This window comes from Ailuropoda melanoleuca, chromosome 2, assembly GCF_002007445.2.
Source record: "Ailuropoda melanoleuca isolate Jingjing chromosome 2, ASM200744v2, whole genome shotgun sequence".
NCBI lineage: Eukaryota > Metazoa > Chordata > Mammalia > Carnivora > Ursidae > Ailuropoda > Ailuropoda melanoleuca.
Genome location: NC_048219.1, coordinates 6,004,275 through 6,019,319, shown reverse-complemented (window position 1 = coordinate 6,019,319; position 15,045 = coordinate 6,004,275). Strand labels below are relative to the sequence as shown.

The following is a 15,045-nucleotide window of genomic DNA, read 5'->3' as shown; positions in this document are numbered from 1 at the left end:
CCCTTAGAACAGTCCTTGAGGGGGTAAGCACTCAGCACGCGTTAGCTCTAGTTCTGTTATTAGCGTCACCACGATGCAAGAGCCTGTCTGCTGTGTGGCCACCGGGGGTCTGCCCCACTGTGGCACTTCAGCGTGGGCGCATGTCTGTATTCCTACCTGCATCCATCCTGTTAGCAAACACGGGGTGTGGCGTCAGCTGGCGGGGGCCTGTGTGTGCGTGGCTGCGGGTGTCTTTGGCCCTGGAGATGTGTGGCCAGGGCCGCCCCCTGATACACGTGTGTGAGAGAAGAGGTGACTTAGAAGCAGGGCCAAGAAAGGGTTCAGGGCAGGAAGGAGGGCTCGAGGTGGGGGCTGGGGATCCTTGTGGCTTCAGAGCTGAGGGTGTCGGCTACCCAGCTGGGAGCATCCCTGCCCGGGGACCTCTCACTCTCAGCTCCCCCTGCCCCCCAGCGCCGGGCATATTTCCGCCTCTGGAATGCCGCACTGAGGGGATTCCTGGCCGTGCCAGACCACGTGGAGGACATGAAGGCAGGCCGTGTGGTGGTCTCCGAGCCCCAAGCGGGAGGCAGCTGCATCTGGTACTACGAGGATGGGCTGCTGAAGAACCAGGTACCGGCTGAGAGGCTGGGATGGGGGACACCAGAGCCCCAGGCCCTGGAAGGCTCCCTGCGAGGGCAAGTCCCAGCCAGGGAGGCGCAGGACCTGCCCTCGGGCAGGAGAGACAGAGAAGGACACACACCTGCCAGGCCCCCGGGGAGGGGGAGGAGCTGGCACTTTGGGCTCTTCTCTGGGCCTCCATTCCCCATGCGCAAAACGAGAGCATTGAACCAGATACTTCTAAGGGAACTCCCAGCTCTGATATCCTGGGACAGAACTTGGATCCTAATAATAATAATAATAATAATAATAATAATAATAGATTCACTCCACAAACATTCCCCAAGCACCTACTATGTGCTTGGCCCTGTTCTGGGGGCCAGGAATAGAGCAGTGGGAAGCCAGAAATGACTCCCGCCCTTCTGAAGCTGACATCGTTGTGGGGAGAGACAGAAACCATTTAAATGAGTAAAATATCTCAGTACGTTAGGGGACGAGAAGTGCATGAGAGGAAAAATAAATAAAAGGGGAATAGGGAGTATCAGTAGCTCTGACAAGGGGAGCCCTTCTTAAAAAGCTGGCATTTGAGGGAGGCAGCCATGTAGGTGTCTGCAGGAAGCGTGCTCCAGGCAGAGGGAACAGCAGTGGAAAAGGCCTTGAGGTGGGAGCCTGCCTGGCCACAGGCCTAGCCAGCTCACCCCACCCCACAGGCTGGAGTGAAAGGAGGGAGGGAGGGAGGGAAGAAGCAAGAGAGGAGGTCAGAAAGGTTATGGGGGTGTGGCTCTCTGGAGGCCACTGAAGGAGTTTTGGGTTTTGCTTGAAATGAGAGAGAGGCTCGCTCTGTGGCAGGTGCAGTAATAAGCCCTTTACACAGATGCCTCTTATGAGCCTCGGAGGGCAGTATGGGGCGGGTCTTACTATACTCTCCATTTTATAGGTGAGGAAACTAGAGCACAGAGAAGTTAAGTAACAGGCTGAAAGTCACACAGGGTGTGAGAGCTTGTCCGATGCTCAGTCTTGTACTTTGCAGTCAGTCATGCGAGGCTTCCTGGAGGAGCTATTTTTCCAGACCTTTTACGGATTTTCACATTGAATGCTTGCTGCAGCCAGCGCGCGGAGACTCCCATCCCCAGGGAACCCAGCGCGCAGAAGGATTAGGACATTTGCCCAGGGTCACAGTCCGTGAGAGCCAGGATTCAAAGCTGGGTGTGTGTTTCGGGTGTGGGGTTTGGCGGAGTCCCGTTGGGAAGGAACAGTGCCTGATGACCTCCTGGGGCCTCAGGTGGCCCCGACCATGAGCCTGCAGGTGATCGGGCCCCCCAGCACAGGCTCCAAGGCGGTGCTGTGGGCCGAGAGCCGCCTGCCCCGCCAGACGTGGAGCATCCGTGAGTCGGGCCACATCTGCAGCCAGATGTTTGAAGGCCGGATCCTAGATGTGAAGGGTAAGGGGGCCTGTATGTGGGAGAAGGTACCTGAGAGGGCTGCGGCCAGTGGGGTCCTCAGCAATCTCTGACCCTCTCCCCATCTCTTACCCCTTCCCCCAGGCGGCCGGGGCTACGACCGGGACCACGCAGTGCTGTGGGAGGTGGCCAAGGACCGGGAGTCCCAGATCTGGACCGTCCATGTGCTCTGACCGCCCCTGCTCCCCAGCCCTGGAGGCTTTCCCTGGGATGAAATGTTTTTATAGGTGTTTTGTTGTTATTGTAACATAAGCTGTTTTCTAATATGCCCCCAGGTATCCTCATCTTTGTGCACCTTGATATTGGGGGCTGGGGTGAGGATTTGTTCACCTGCCTTCTTTGCCCTATCTATACTCACCCAGCTTCTTTCCTCCCACCTCTGATTCTGGGGCTCAGATGTAAGGCCTCCCTCGGCCACCAGAGGGAGCCCTGGGCCCAGACGAACTAGTGAGTGTGGGGTTTTTTTGTTTGTTTGTTTGTTTGTTTGTTTATGTTGTCACCCCAGATGATGGGTTCCTAGAGCCCGCTCTGAGCCAGGTCTGGCAATGAGCTGTGGGGCACAAACGTGACCCAAGCCCCTTGATACCTGCCCTCTGAGAACTCACAGGCTAGTGGAGGATTCCACCAGGTAGGGTGATACACTCAGAGGTAGGATAAGAAGGGAAGTGGAGGGATGCACAGAGGAGGAGCCCTAACCACTTAGGGGTACAGGGCAGGCTGCTAGGAGGAAGGGGTGCTCAGCTGAGATGTGGAGGAGGGGAAGGAGTCAGCCAGGCTAGAGGGTGGCAGAGGAAGAGTGTTCTGGGATGCAGGTAAGTCGAAGGGTGAAGACTTGGAAGTTCAGTGTGATGGGGTCACAGCGGGCCAGGAGGAGAGGTGAATGGGAGACACACCCCCAAGGACCTTGCCCACCAGAGTTCCTCTTAATTTCCCCCAACTCTGGTCTCAAGGCCCAGAGGTTTGACCTCTCAGTCAAAGAAGCCAGAACAGGGGGTCTGGGTTCTTAACCCAGCCTAGAGAAGGCAGGACATAGAAGAGGAACAGCTCCCTCCATCCCCCAATCTAGCAGGCACTTCTCAGTCCCTTGGTCAAGGTCCTCTAGGAAGAGACAGAGAAGGTCAAGGCCCTTGGGGGCTTCTCTGGGGCTCCCTTCCCTCCTTGCAGCTCCCAGTACCACCACTGCAGACCTAGGAGGGTAGAAGTGGTTGGAGAAGTTGTGTGTCCTTCCTGCCTTCCCACCCTGGGCAAGGTGGGGAATAAGTGGACAGCCTCCTTTTCATCCTTCTCAGCACCCCTGCTGGACCAGTGTCCGGTGAGGACAGGAGGGTGCCCGTGGGGCTGAAACCCCAAGAGACTGGGGGGGGGTTCTCTGAATCTGCCATTCTGAAGTCACCCAAGTACTAGGATGAGGGACTCTCTGAGCCTCTGCAGCTGGGATGTCCAGGGGCAGGATGGGGGTTCCTCTGGGACCATCATTCCCAAACACCCAGGGATGGGTGAAGCGAATGCAGGAGAACGGCAGATTCTGGGCCATGTCCCTGCAAGGTGATCCCGAGGGGAGAGGCGGCCACCCTGGGATTTGGGGGTAGGAGTGCTCTGGTGCTACCCCTCCTGCAGATGGGGGCAAGGGAAGGTCCTTGGTGCTGCTGCAAACCAGGCTCTTGGAGCCCAGCGATGTCCAGTGACCACACAGGACCCCACTCCAAGGACAGGACAACTTTATTGATCCCCAGCTGGATGGCTCTTGCCCCTCCATATCAGCACCTCCCTCTGGGGGTCACTGCCTCCAAGGCACGGCCTTTTGATTCCCACAGCCTGCCCATCTCCGGCATCGACCCCTCCCGGGGATGTGTTGGGGGGGGAGCTGTCTCAGGGGGGCCCGGGGCTCGGGCTGAGGCATGTCACCTCAGCTGAGAGAGAAGAGCTGGATGAGGATGTTGGCCAGGAAGAGGAGGACACTGCCACCACCCAGGCTGCTGAGTGCTGGGGTCGCACTCTTGGGTTTCCTGGTAGTGATGGTGGTGGTAGCGTTTCCCAGGACTCCAGTTTCTATCTGCAAGAGAAGTGGCGCAAGCTCAGGGGCTTTTGAAGCTCACACTTAAGAGACCTAGTTCCCCTACCCTGATACAATGGTTCTCCGTTCTCTGTCCCCTGTGACCGTGACTTCTGCCACAAGGTCCTATGGGGACAGGACCTTCCTGCCATGACACAGGCAGGGTCAAAGGCAGTCCCTCCTCTGCCTCCCATGGAACCTTCCTTTCACCTCCACCAAGCCACCAGGTCCTCCAGCACATGGGAAACAGGAACCTGTGGTCTCAGTCCTTAACCTGACTAGCGGGGCTAGGGACTTAGCCTCTCTGAGCGTGCTTCCTTGTCTCTGGATGAGCCCATCACAGTCTTGAGGTCGTGTGAGATAGGGCTGGGGAGAAGGCACTGGCAGGAGAAGGAGGTGGGGAGGGTGTGACCTCTCGCCCAAGGAAATCACCAGCTGGTGAGCAAACTGTTCTCAACGCTTGACCAGGCTACAAGTAAAGCTGCTCCTGATGGAGATGAAGCTGTTTTTGATGGCGATCAAGCTGTTCTTGATGCTTGATCAAGCTGTGCTTGATCTAGAACTTGATGGCTCTGGTCTATGCGGACGAGTGCCCTTAGGGCACATGGGATGCTGCCAAAGCTGCCTCCTGGAATAGCAGTTGAATTGGAGACTCCAGCTGTTTCTGGAGTGTGAGATTTCTATCTTCCTTGCATTCCTGAACACACAGGCTTTTCTCCCTGGGCTAGGCCCCCCCGCTATCTCCAGGACCAGCTCTGGTTCCACTTGAACCCGTCCTGGCCCCTTCCCAACAAGGCCACTTCCCCAGCTTCTCTGCAGATTGATGCCATCCTCACTCCAAGCAGTCCCCAAGCCTGGTCATTCCTATTCCAGCACACCCCCTGTATGCCTCACTGTGCCTGGCACCCTGCGAACGCCCCCCCGCCCCAGCCTCAAGCAGTCTGCCCCCAGTCAGGGGGCTGGAACGCTGGCACCAGGCCCCCTGAGTCCCTGGTTCTCCTGTCAGGCCCTCTGCTCCCCTGGAAGAAGGCTGAGTGCCCAGGAGACGCATTTCCTCCCTCCCCTGCCAGGCGAGTCTGGGGAGTCCTGGGTGTTGGTGTCAGGCGGCTCCGAGGGGCTGTTCTTACCTGAGTCATAACCAGGAGACTGATGGCGAGTAGGAGGAAGAGGAAGCCCTTCATCTTTGGAGAATCTTAGTGGCTGTCTCAGTGGCAGCTTTTAGAGATGAGCGCAGGCTTGTCTGCAGGCCTCTTGGCTTGGCTGCTTTTGAACCAGGAGGCAGGGGAGGCGGGGTAGAAGGAGGAAGAAGGAGGGGCTATGCGTGTGGGGTGGGGTGCTTCTACCTTTCTCCAGACCTCATGATTGAGGACACGAGGCCCTAGGTGCTAAAAGCCTCCATTGACGGTCGGTTCCGGATAGGGACCGAGGCAAGTGTTGTCGGGGTGGGAGGTGGGCAAACCAAGGGAGCCATTGTGGTGCGGTAAGCAGGGCCCTGGGCTTGGAGTCCTGCAGACTTGGTCTAATCCCCTACCAACCCCGAGACCCGGGCTAGCCCCTGCACCTCTCTGAGGCTTTAACACTAGAGCTGTCGGAGGATTAAATGCAATATAATTAAGATGGCAGCCGGGGATAGGAGCTGAAGAGCAGGCTGAGGTAGGCTGAGGTTTCAAGGTAAGGTAGCTGGCTCCACAGGCTCCGAACGAACGTTTGGGGAACATGAAAGCTTAGGGTTCAGAGATTTCTGTGAAATCAAAGGAGCACAGCTTTAGGAATCCGGAGACCTAACTTCTGGGTGAGCGCATTCCCTCCAGGCCTCAGGTGTCGCCTTTCGAGTGAGAACACTGGAGTGGATGATTATTTTAAGGTCTAAAATTTTGTGATTTAGATACAGAAAATAGCAGATGGGTTGTTCGTATTGCTGACCTTAACAATTATTTGATCAGCAAAAACGGGTTTATTCGGGAATAGCAGAGAATTGCAATTCAGGACCAGCAACCTACCCGCAAACCCAGAGGGTAGCCCAACAAAGGAGAGAAACCTTGTTTGATGGAGAAGGAGGAGGAAGTTGGGAGGAGTTGTTTTGAACAGAAGTCGAAAGGAGAGTAGGCGGCAAGTTCAGGGTGGTGCTGATTTCTCATTGGCTGAGCTGCTGGGGTGGTCCGCCTCTTGTAGGAGTTGCAATGTACCGCTTTTCCTGTTGGGGTCTGTAACCGACAATTCTTTCTGTAATCGAGGTTGGGTGATTTGGCCTGAGAGCTCCCCCTGCTGGCCTCTCCGCTCCATTTTAGTGAGGTTTCCTTTTCTTTCCGCATTTCCTCCTTTTGATCAAGATCTTTCTCCAAAAGCATCGCTGATCAAGAGTCCGGTTTTCCTAATTCAGTGGCTTTTTGTCCCTCAGTGCCAGGAAGGGCCTTCCCCTGGGTGTCATTTCCCAAATCAGGGAAATTGTACAGGTTGGAAATTCCCATTTGAAGAAGAGGGAGGGGAAGCAGGAGAAATCTCAGGCACTTTCCACCTATAGTTCACATTTATCAAGAACGTAGTATCGGAGATGATCTCCTTGTTGGGTACATCATTTTGGAAAGGTCTGACAAGCAGGTTCCATGCCCAGCCCGAGCCCAACTTGGGGCTCAGTCTCACAACGCTGAGATCATGAACTGAGCCAAAATCAAGAGTCGCACACTTAACTGACTGAGCCACCCAGGCACCCCAGCATGGTTATTTTTTTAAATTCATTTTATTTATATTCAATTAATTAACATACAGTGTATTATTAGTTTCAGGGGTAGAGTTCAGTGATTCATCAGTTGCAGAGAACACCCAGGGCTCATTACATCATGTGCTCTCCTTAATGCCCATCACCCAGTTACCCCATCCTCCCCACCCTGTCCCTCCAGCAACCCTCAGTTTGTTTCTTATAGTTAAGAGTCTTTTATGATTTGTCTCCCTCTCTGATTTCATCTTATTTTATTTTTCCCTCCCTTCCCCTATAATCCTCTGTTTTGTTTCTTAAATTTTGCATATGAATGAAATCATATGATAATTGGCTTTCCCTGATTGACTGATTTCACTTAGCATAATACCTTCTAGTTCCATCCATGTCGTTGCAAATGGTAAGATTTCATTTTTTGATGGCTGAGTAATATTCCATTGTATGTATATACCACATCTTCTTTATCCATTTTGTCGATGGATATCTAGGCTTTCCATAGTTTGGCTATTGTGGACATTGCTGCTATAAACATTGGGGTGCAGGTGCCCCTTTGGATCATTATGCTTGTATCTTTGGGGTAAATACCTAGTAATGCAATTGCTGGGTTGTAGGGTAGCTCTATTTTTAAATTTTTGAGGAATCTCCATACTATTTTCCAGAGTGGCTGTACGAGTTTGCATTCCCACCAGCCATGTAAGAGGTTCCCCTTTCTCCACATCCTCACCAACATCTGTCATTTCCTGACTTGTTAATTTTAGCCATTCTGACCAGTGTGAGGTGGTATCTCATTGTGGTTTTGATTTGTATTTCCCTGATGCTGAGTGATGTTGAACACTTCTTCACGTGTCTGTTGGCCATTTGGATGTCTTTGGAGAAGTGTCTGTCATGTTCTGTCCATTTCTTGATTGGATTATTTGTTTTTTGGGTGTTGAGTTTGATAAGTTCTTTATAGGTTTTGGATACTAACCCTTTATCTGATAAGACATTTGCAAATATCTTCTCCCATCCTGTCAGCTGTCTTTTGGTTTTGTTCACTGTTTCCTTTGCTGTGCAAAAGCTTTTTATCTTGATGAAGTCCCAGTAGTTCATTTTTGCCTTTGTTTCCCTTGCCTTTGGACACATGTCTAGCAAGAAGTTGCTGTGGCCGAGATCAAAGAGTTTGCTGCCTATGTTCTCCTCTAGGATTTTGATAGATTCCTGTCTCACATTTGGGTCTTTCATCCATTTTGAGTCCATTTTTGTGTATGGCCTAAGAAAAGTCCAGTTTCATTCTTCTGCATGTGGCTGTCCGATTTTCCCAACACCATTTGTTGAAGAAACTGTCTTTTTTCCACTGGATATTCTTTCCTGCTTTGTCGAAGATGAGTTGACCATAGAGTTGAGGGTCCATTTCTGCGTTGTCTATTCTGTTCCTTTGATCTGTGTGCCTGTTTTGTGCCAGTACCACCCAGCATGGTTATTTTTAATGGAGGCAATTACACCTTTACCATACTGAAGTACACCTTCTTTTATTTATTGTGGGTCAAAGGAGGCAGGGGCCAAGTGCACTGGACCTACTGTGACTATCTCAAAGGGTGAGTCTCTGTGTTCCCAAGGAGGTGGGTCTGAGATTTAGAAGGAGCAGTAGCAATGCTTCAGGCCAAAGTATTTGGAGGGTTTCTACAAATTTGCCAGTTGAGTTTTAACAGTGCCATGTTCAACTAGCCCTGAGGATTGAGGATGGTCTGCACAATGAAAGTATTGCAAAATTGGCCAAACAGCACAGACTTGTCAAAGCATCTGCCCAGTAAAATGGGTTCCCCAATCACTATGACGTTCAAGAGGGGTTCCCCAGATAGGGATAATCTTTTCTAACAGAATTTTAGCCACAGAAAAGGCAATGGCCTGTCTACAAGGGAAGACTTCAATTCAGTGAGAAAACACACAAACCATGACTAAATGTATTTATATTGATGAGACGGGGCAAGCTGTATGAAGTCCATTTGTCAAAACTCAACGGGTCCATTCGGCCATTTTAAGTGGGAGCTGTGCCAACAGATTTCCCTGGATTGTATTTTGGACAGGTGGGACACGTGAAGTAGGCCCTATGGATTCCGTCAATATCAGTTGAAGATTTTGCCCATAAGAAGGGTGGTACTTGATCTAATAGGAACTAATGATCAGTGTCCCCAGATTCAGCTATAGTGCCATTAGAAATAGAGCTAATTTAAAGAGTCAAAAGGACATTTAATTCACTTGCTTGGCTATTTTGATTGCTACTGTCAAATTCTAGAGTTATTTCCCCCTTTTGGGAGAAGGAAATTCTGGCATGATACTTCTCTCAAGAAATCTTGGCCTGATGGGGGGCCTGGGTGCCTCAGTTGGTTAAGTGTCTGATTCTTGATTTCCGCTCAGGTCCTGGTCTCAGGGTTGTGGGATCAAGCCCCACGTTGGGCAGCAAGAGATTGCTTGTCCCTGTACCTCTCTTCCTCCCCCCACTTCGGCCCTTTCTCTCTCTCTCAAATAAATAAATAAATAAATAAATAAATAAATAAATAAATTATTCTAAAAAAATAGAAATCTTGGCCTAATAAATGAATAGGGACAGAGGAACTTCAGAGAAAAAGGTGTGTACCTCTCAGAGCCTAAATGAAAGGGAACAGGCACAGAGACAGGGACATGGTGAGATTTATTAGAGACCCCTCCATGGGAGCTGTTTAGTACTCCCTCCGCGGGGGCTGTACCAATCTCCCTATCATCCCAGTTTTAGTGTGTGTGCTGCCAAAGTGAGCAGACTGTTGTAGTGCTCCAAGGCAGGTGCTGTTTTATTGCAGTGGGGCTGAGCACAGATAGTGTAGGGCCGGGACCTGTAAGGACAGAGATTCACTCTCATTCTAGAGAGTGGTTTCTCTGAGCTGATAAATAGGAAGGACTGGGAAGAGCCTCTGTAGTTCCTCAAAGCCCCGACTCTGGGAATTGGGAGGACGTTGGAAAGGCTGGCTAGGGGGCTAAAAATGCCTGGGGCATTTGAGTTTGTAACCATCTTTTCTCCAATATCCTGGCCCTTTGCAGTAATAGCAGAAACTAGGACATTTTTAAATTTTGTTTAGGGGCCTTGATTTGCCAGAGTTGAAAATTAATTTTAGCAGCCTTTCTTGTGACTCGTTTAGGGTGCAAGTGACCTGGTTTGCCAAATTAACTAAATCTGGAGTGGACATAGTTTCCTGTTCCATCCTGGTCCTTTTAACTGAAAGAGAAAGATCCCGGGTCAGCCCATGAATAAACAAAGTGTCCCCGAGAGGATCCACCAGCTAACAGAAGACCAGCGTTTTCTTTGAAAACAATCTGAAATTGATTATAGTTCTCACCAACAGGTTCATCAGATTTTTGTGTGCAAGCCTGAATTTTGTTCCAATTAACAGGCTTAGGGAAAGCTGCTGCAATTTCTCGGTGGGGGTTTTCAGCAAGTGTTCTAGCCATAAATTAGGGGCTTGTTTTTTTTAAATCCTATTCATGATGTGTCCATCAGGCAAATTTTAGCCAAGGTTTGGCCTGGTCCTCAGCAGCAAACTAACTGATATGAATCTGAGAAACCAGGTTGGTAAGTTTGAATAGCTGTTAGTTCTTCAGCAAACCTATGAGGGTCCTCAGTCAGTTTCATAAGAAGCTCTTTAAATATGGCTCACAAATGGGCCTTTTTCCAGGGAACAGAAGACATTTGGGGGTCATTTGAATCCTCAGAAGACTTAACTTTAAAGGGACTGTGTGTTTAGAAACAAAGGAAATGGGGAAGGGAAAAGAGAGGCCTCTTAAGCCCTTTTATCTTTAGTTGTTTGTTTGCCTCAGTCCAGAAATTGTATTTTTCAGAAAGGCAATTTTAGATTCCTGATAACATTTGGAAGCTTCAAAACATCAAAAGAGAGATCCCATGCCATTTTGGCAATTTTAGAGCCATGGCTGTTCAATTCGGTTTTGAGAAAAGTAAGTTTGGGGTGATTGAAAGTTCCCCATAGTGGTCATTTGTGTTCTAAATTACTTTTGCTTAAGTGATCCACTTAGTTAGAAATGCACATGAAAAGGGACTGCAATTTTTAAATATAAAACCAGCTGGGGTGCCAGAAAGGGGGGATGTACTCTCAAAGCATTTTGATTACTGGGATCCCACTGCTTACGGGCTTTTCTAGAGGGGGGGAAGTCCTAAACAGCATAGTTCCAATAGGAATAGCCCAGTTCCCCAAAGCAGTCAAGCCAAAAGCCAGACAAATACTCCCAGAAAGGAAAAATCCTTAAAAACAGATCCTGAATAAAGCCTGGAAAGCACAAAACAAAATGAGAGTGGAGCTCAATGTCCAGCAGAGACTTACCTTCAAGGTCCAGTGTCAGTGAGAAAGCACTGAGCTCAGTGGTCCCAGTGGGTACTGGCACCTGTTTGCTCACTGGCCTTGGAGTCGTTAGGTGGTAGGGAGGGAATAGGGTCGCCTCTGGATCCCACTTCTGACACCAAGTGACGTTAGCCTTGGAAACAAAACTGTCAGTTATTTTACCAGCAAAAATGGGTTTATTTGGGCATGGTAGAGAATTACACTTTAGAACAAACAACCTACAGCAAATACCATAGGCTAGTCCAACAAACAAAGAAGAGAAACATTATTTTATGGAGAAGAAGGATAAAGTTGGGAGGAGTGTTTTGGAACAAAAGTCCAATGAAGAAAAGCATGAGTTAAACGTGATGACAGTTTCTCATTGGCTGAGTTGCTGGGGTTGTTGATTTCTTGTAGGAGATGCAATGTACATCTCTTCCTTTTGGAGCCTGTAATTGATGATTCTTTCCTCTGGACAGTTCTTCTGTTGGGGTCTGTAATTGACATTTTTTCCTATAATAGGCCTTGAGTGAGATGGCGTGAGAGCTCCACCTTCTGGCTCCTGACCACATTTTAGTGAGGTTTCCCTTTATTAATTTTCACAATATCAATCTAGGATGGATGGGAGGAGGGCTAGTGGAGGAACAAGCAGGTGACTAAACTGTAGCAGAAAGGATCTGGAGTGGGGATGGCCATGAAGTCCCAGCGAGGGGTGGAGGATGAGATAAGTCACAAAGCTGCTTAGGTGGTGCTCTATTCTTTATATATTCTCTCACTTTATTCTCTTGGGGCTCTGCAATAGGTTTTCTAATTATCACCATTTTCCTGATGAAGAAACTGAGGCTTAGATATTAAATGACCTGAGATATTAAGGTAGTAAATGGTGGAGCCAGCCTCATTTGAACTTGAATACAGGTCTGTCTGAAGCCACAGCCATGTGTGTAACCTCTAGGGCTTCCCTAGTAGTCAGTGATTCCCTGCCCCTCTCCCTCTTAGAGGACCCAGTGGTTGTCCCTGAAGCCCAGCTCTAGCCTCACCCACTCACCCTTCCTTAGTCTATTTTGTGCATTTGCTTGCCAGGTAGTAAAAGAAAACCTCCCTCATTTTCCTTCTGTGGTTTTAAGACTCCTGTTGCAAGCTTTAGAAAAACCTGAGTGGGCACTTAGGGGGATCCATCCCTGGCTAAAAAGAAAGAAAGAAAAAAGAACTGAGAGTGAAGACTGGTGAGAGAAAGCCAGGAAGTGAGGAGGGAGAGGGCAGGAGTCTTGAGGCCCTTGAGGGGGGTGTTGGTTCAGGAGAGAAGCAGGAGGAGCCCTCAACTACCTATCACAGGGGTCCAAGGGAGGGAAAGGGGGAGGGAGGGGAAGGGGGTTGCAGCACATACTACTATATGGTCCGCCCTGCATTGTTCATCCGCACTGAGAGAGGGCTGTGATCCCATAGTACCCAGGGCACTCTAAGGTAAATCTTCCTCCATCCGTCCATCCATCCATCCATCCGCCCATCTGCCCATCCATCCGTTTCAGGCAATTTATTGACACATACTGTGTATTAGGCAAGATGAATGAGTGAGGGTCTCTTCACTTGAGGAGTTCATAGTCTAAGAGGGAGACACATACTGTAATAATCACAAAATTGAATAAGAAATGCTGTAATGACAGCAAGACTATTAGAATGCAGAGTGTAATTCTTCTTGGGAGGTGTGGGCATATCCATGCAGGAAGGAACACTTGAGCTAGTCCTTGAAGGATTAAGGGGGATTTTCCCAAGGGAAAAAGGCAAAGGTCGATGTTCTCACTGGAAGGAGAGGACTGAACATAGGAGAAAGCATGATAGTTTCTGGAACACTAAGAAGGAGGGAGGGCAGGACTCATACTCTGAAGACCCTAAATGCCAGTTAAACTAGAGATGGTGGGGTATGAAAGAGGCATAAAGTAGCCTTGATGTAGGTGGGAAAAGGGGAAGATGGGAGAGATGACCAGGGTTTTATTCTGAAAGGAATGTATGGACTTTGAGGACTTCTCTTTCCTTTATTACTTACCTTTCCCTCCTCAGCTGCTGGGACCCAATAAACTCTTTAACCCCAAAGGGGTCATAATTGATAAGGGTCTTTCAAGAAATGACCTAAAAGCAGAAGACTCTGTCTATTCCCAAGAATAGAGACTTCCAGAATCATCTAATGCCAGGTCTGGGGTCTACTTCCTCATCTTACAGGTGGGAAAACAGGCCCAGAGACAGCCTTGTTCAGGACCTCCCTCCTCCCAGTCCAGGGTCTGTCCACTGTGGTCAAACAGTTAACATCCACCCTGGGATGGAATGAAGAAGTGGCCGAGTGGACCCCACCCAAGAAGTCCAGAGGGAATCCTTGGAAGCTAGGCAGAGTGGCCTCTGATGTCCTCCCAACACTCAAGTCTCATGTGAGCCTAGAGACCTTGCAAAGATTTCCAGAACCATCTAAGATGAGGGATAGTGAAACCTAAGAAAAATATTAGGTGAGCTTAAACTCTTGTTTTGTTTTCATAACTTTATTTCTGGAAAACACCTTTTTGAAATCAATAATACGACAATGTTATGAGATTTAATTTGCACAATAATCCTATGAGATAAGGGGCGCCTGGGTGGCTCAGTTGGTTAAGTGTCTGCCTTCGGCTCAGGTTATCATCCTGGGGTCCTGGGATCAAGCCCTGCGTTGGGCTACCTCCTGAACAGGGAGCCTGCCTGTCCCTCTCCCTCTGCCCCTCCCCACCGCTCATGCTCTCTCTCTTGTTTTCTCTCTCAAATAAATAAATAAATAAATAAATAAATAAATAAATAAAATCTTTTAAAAAATAATCCTATGAGGTGGGTTCAATTAGTATCTCTATTTTATAGATAGGGAAACTGAGGCTCAGTGCAGTAGCTTGAGCAGGAACAGCCAGCTGCAAGTGACAGATCCCAGCTTTATAGACTTGATAAGTTATGCTGGCCCATAATACATCCTCGATAAATGATGGCTATAGTTATTTGCCAAGTTTCTATGTGAAAATGTATACTTGTTTTATAAAAAGGCTCTGACTTCTCCCAATAAATGTTTTTTTTAAAAAAAACTAATAAACTGGCCTACCAGGGTAGAGGGCTCCCATCTCTCTCACATCAGCTAGGTGTTTGTTGAATGTTTGCTGCTCCAGGATCCTGGGTAGGAGGGAGGTATGTGGTAAATTCTGATGCCCGGGTAAATGCCAATCCATGCTCCCCAGTCTTGCTGAGGAGGGAGGCAGTAGGCAGACCACAGCAGGGCTCATGAGGCCAGACCACCCCCCCCTCACCTCCCATGCTGTTGGTCCTTGCTTACCCTCAAGAGCAGAATGAATATAAGCAAGGTGATGGTATAAAATTGCTGACCATGGCTCCAACCCCCTCAAAAACACTTGGCCCAGCGTAACCTAAAGATTTCTCAACTCATCTACCTCAAGCCACAGAGAAATTTCTGGGAGAAGCTCAGTGGCAAAAGAGCTCTTCCACCTCTCACTTCCAGTCGCTTTCCACCTGAACCCCTCCCTTGGAGGTGGGCCTGTACCACCTACCCCTTGGCCTATCTTTGCCTGCCTGTTTCACCGAAGTGGGAGCATCTAGAAAGAGCACAGATTCTGGAAGCAGACAGTTCTGGATTTGAATCCGCTTTTACTGATTACCTGCATAGTCCCAAGCAAATCTCTTCACTTCTCTGCGCTTGTTTTTTCATCTGTGAACCTCATAATGTTGGCATCTGGCACTGGGAAGGCACTCATTAATTTGTAGCTCTGTGTAAGGAATGCCTCAGGGAGCTGGCCCTCACCTGAATGCAGTAGATTAGAAAGTCAAATGGAAAATATTACAGAGTGCAGTCTGAGATATGCAAGAGAG

The 15,045-nt window shown here is 49.2% G+C and overlaps 2 protein-coding genes and 1 long non-coding RNA gene across 7 annotated transcripts in view; 1 reads left to right on the top strand and 2 right to left on the bottom strand.

The window, feature by feature from the left end:
- The window catches only part of CRYBG2 (crystallin beta-gamma domain containing 2), a 31,685-nt gene extending 24,866 nt beyond the window's left edge, over positions 1-6,819 (top strand). For all 5 annotated transcript variants that reach the window (XM_034647128.1, XM_034647118.1, XM_034647112.1 and 2 more), the window contains 3 exons: positions 451-609; positions 1,880-2,039; positions 2,142-6,819. In XM_034647128.1, coding sequence (XP_034503019.1) covers positions 451-609; positions 1,880-2,039; positions 2,142-2,230 — 408 coding nt within the window. In that variant the 3' untranslated portion in view covers positions 2,231-6,819. The remainder of the gene's footprint in view (positions 1-450; positions 610-1,879; positions 2,040-2,141) is intronic.
- On the bottom strand, positions 3,964-5,291 carry CD52 (CD52 molecule). The gene is made up of 2 exons (NM_001368861.1): positions 5,238-5,291; positions 3,964-4,110 (listed from the first exon to the last, which is right to left on the bottom strand). Exons 1-2 carry the CDS (start codon positions 5,289-5,291, stop codon positions 3,964-3,966), a joined length of 201 nt encoding a protein of 66 aa, NP_001355790.1.
- On the bottom strand, positions 6,178-15,015 carry LOC105238929. The gene is made up of 3 exons (XR_004621805.1): positions 14,835-15,015; positions 11,167-11,317; positions 6,178-6,314 (listed from the first exon to the last, which is right to left on the bottom strand). It is a non-coding gene; the product is annotated as an uncharacterized LOC105238929 (long non-coding RNA).
- Between the last annotated feature and the right edge of the window lie 30 nt (positions 15,016-15,045).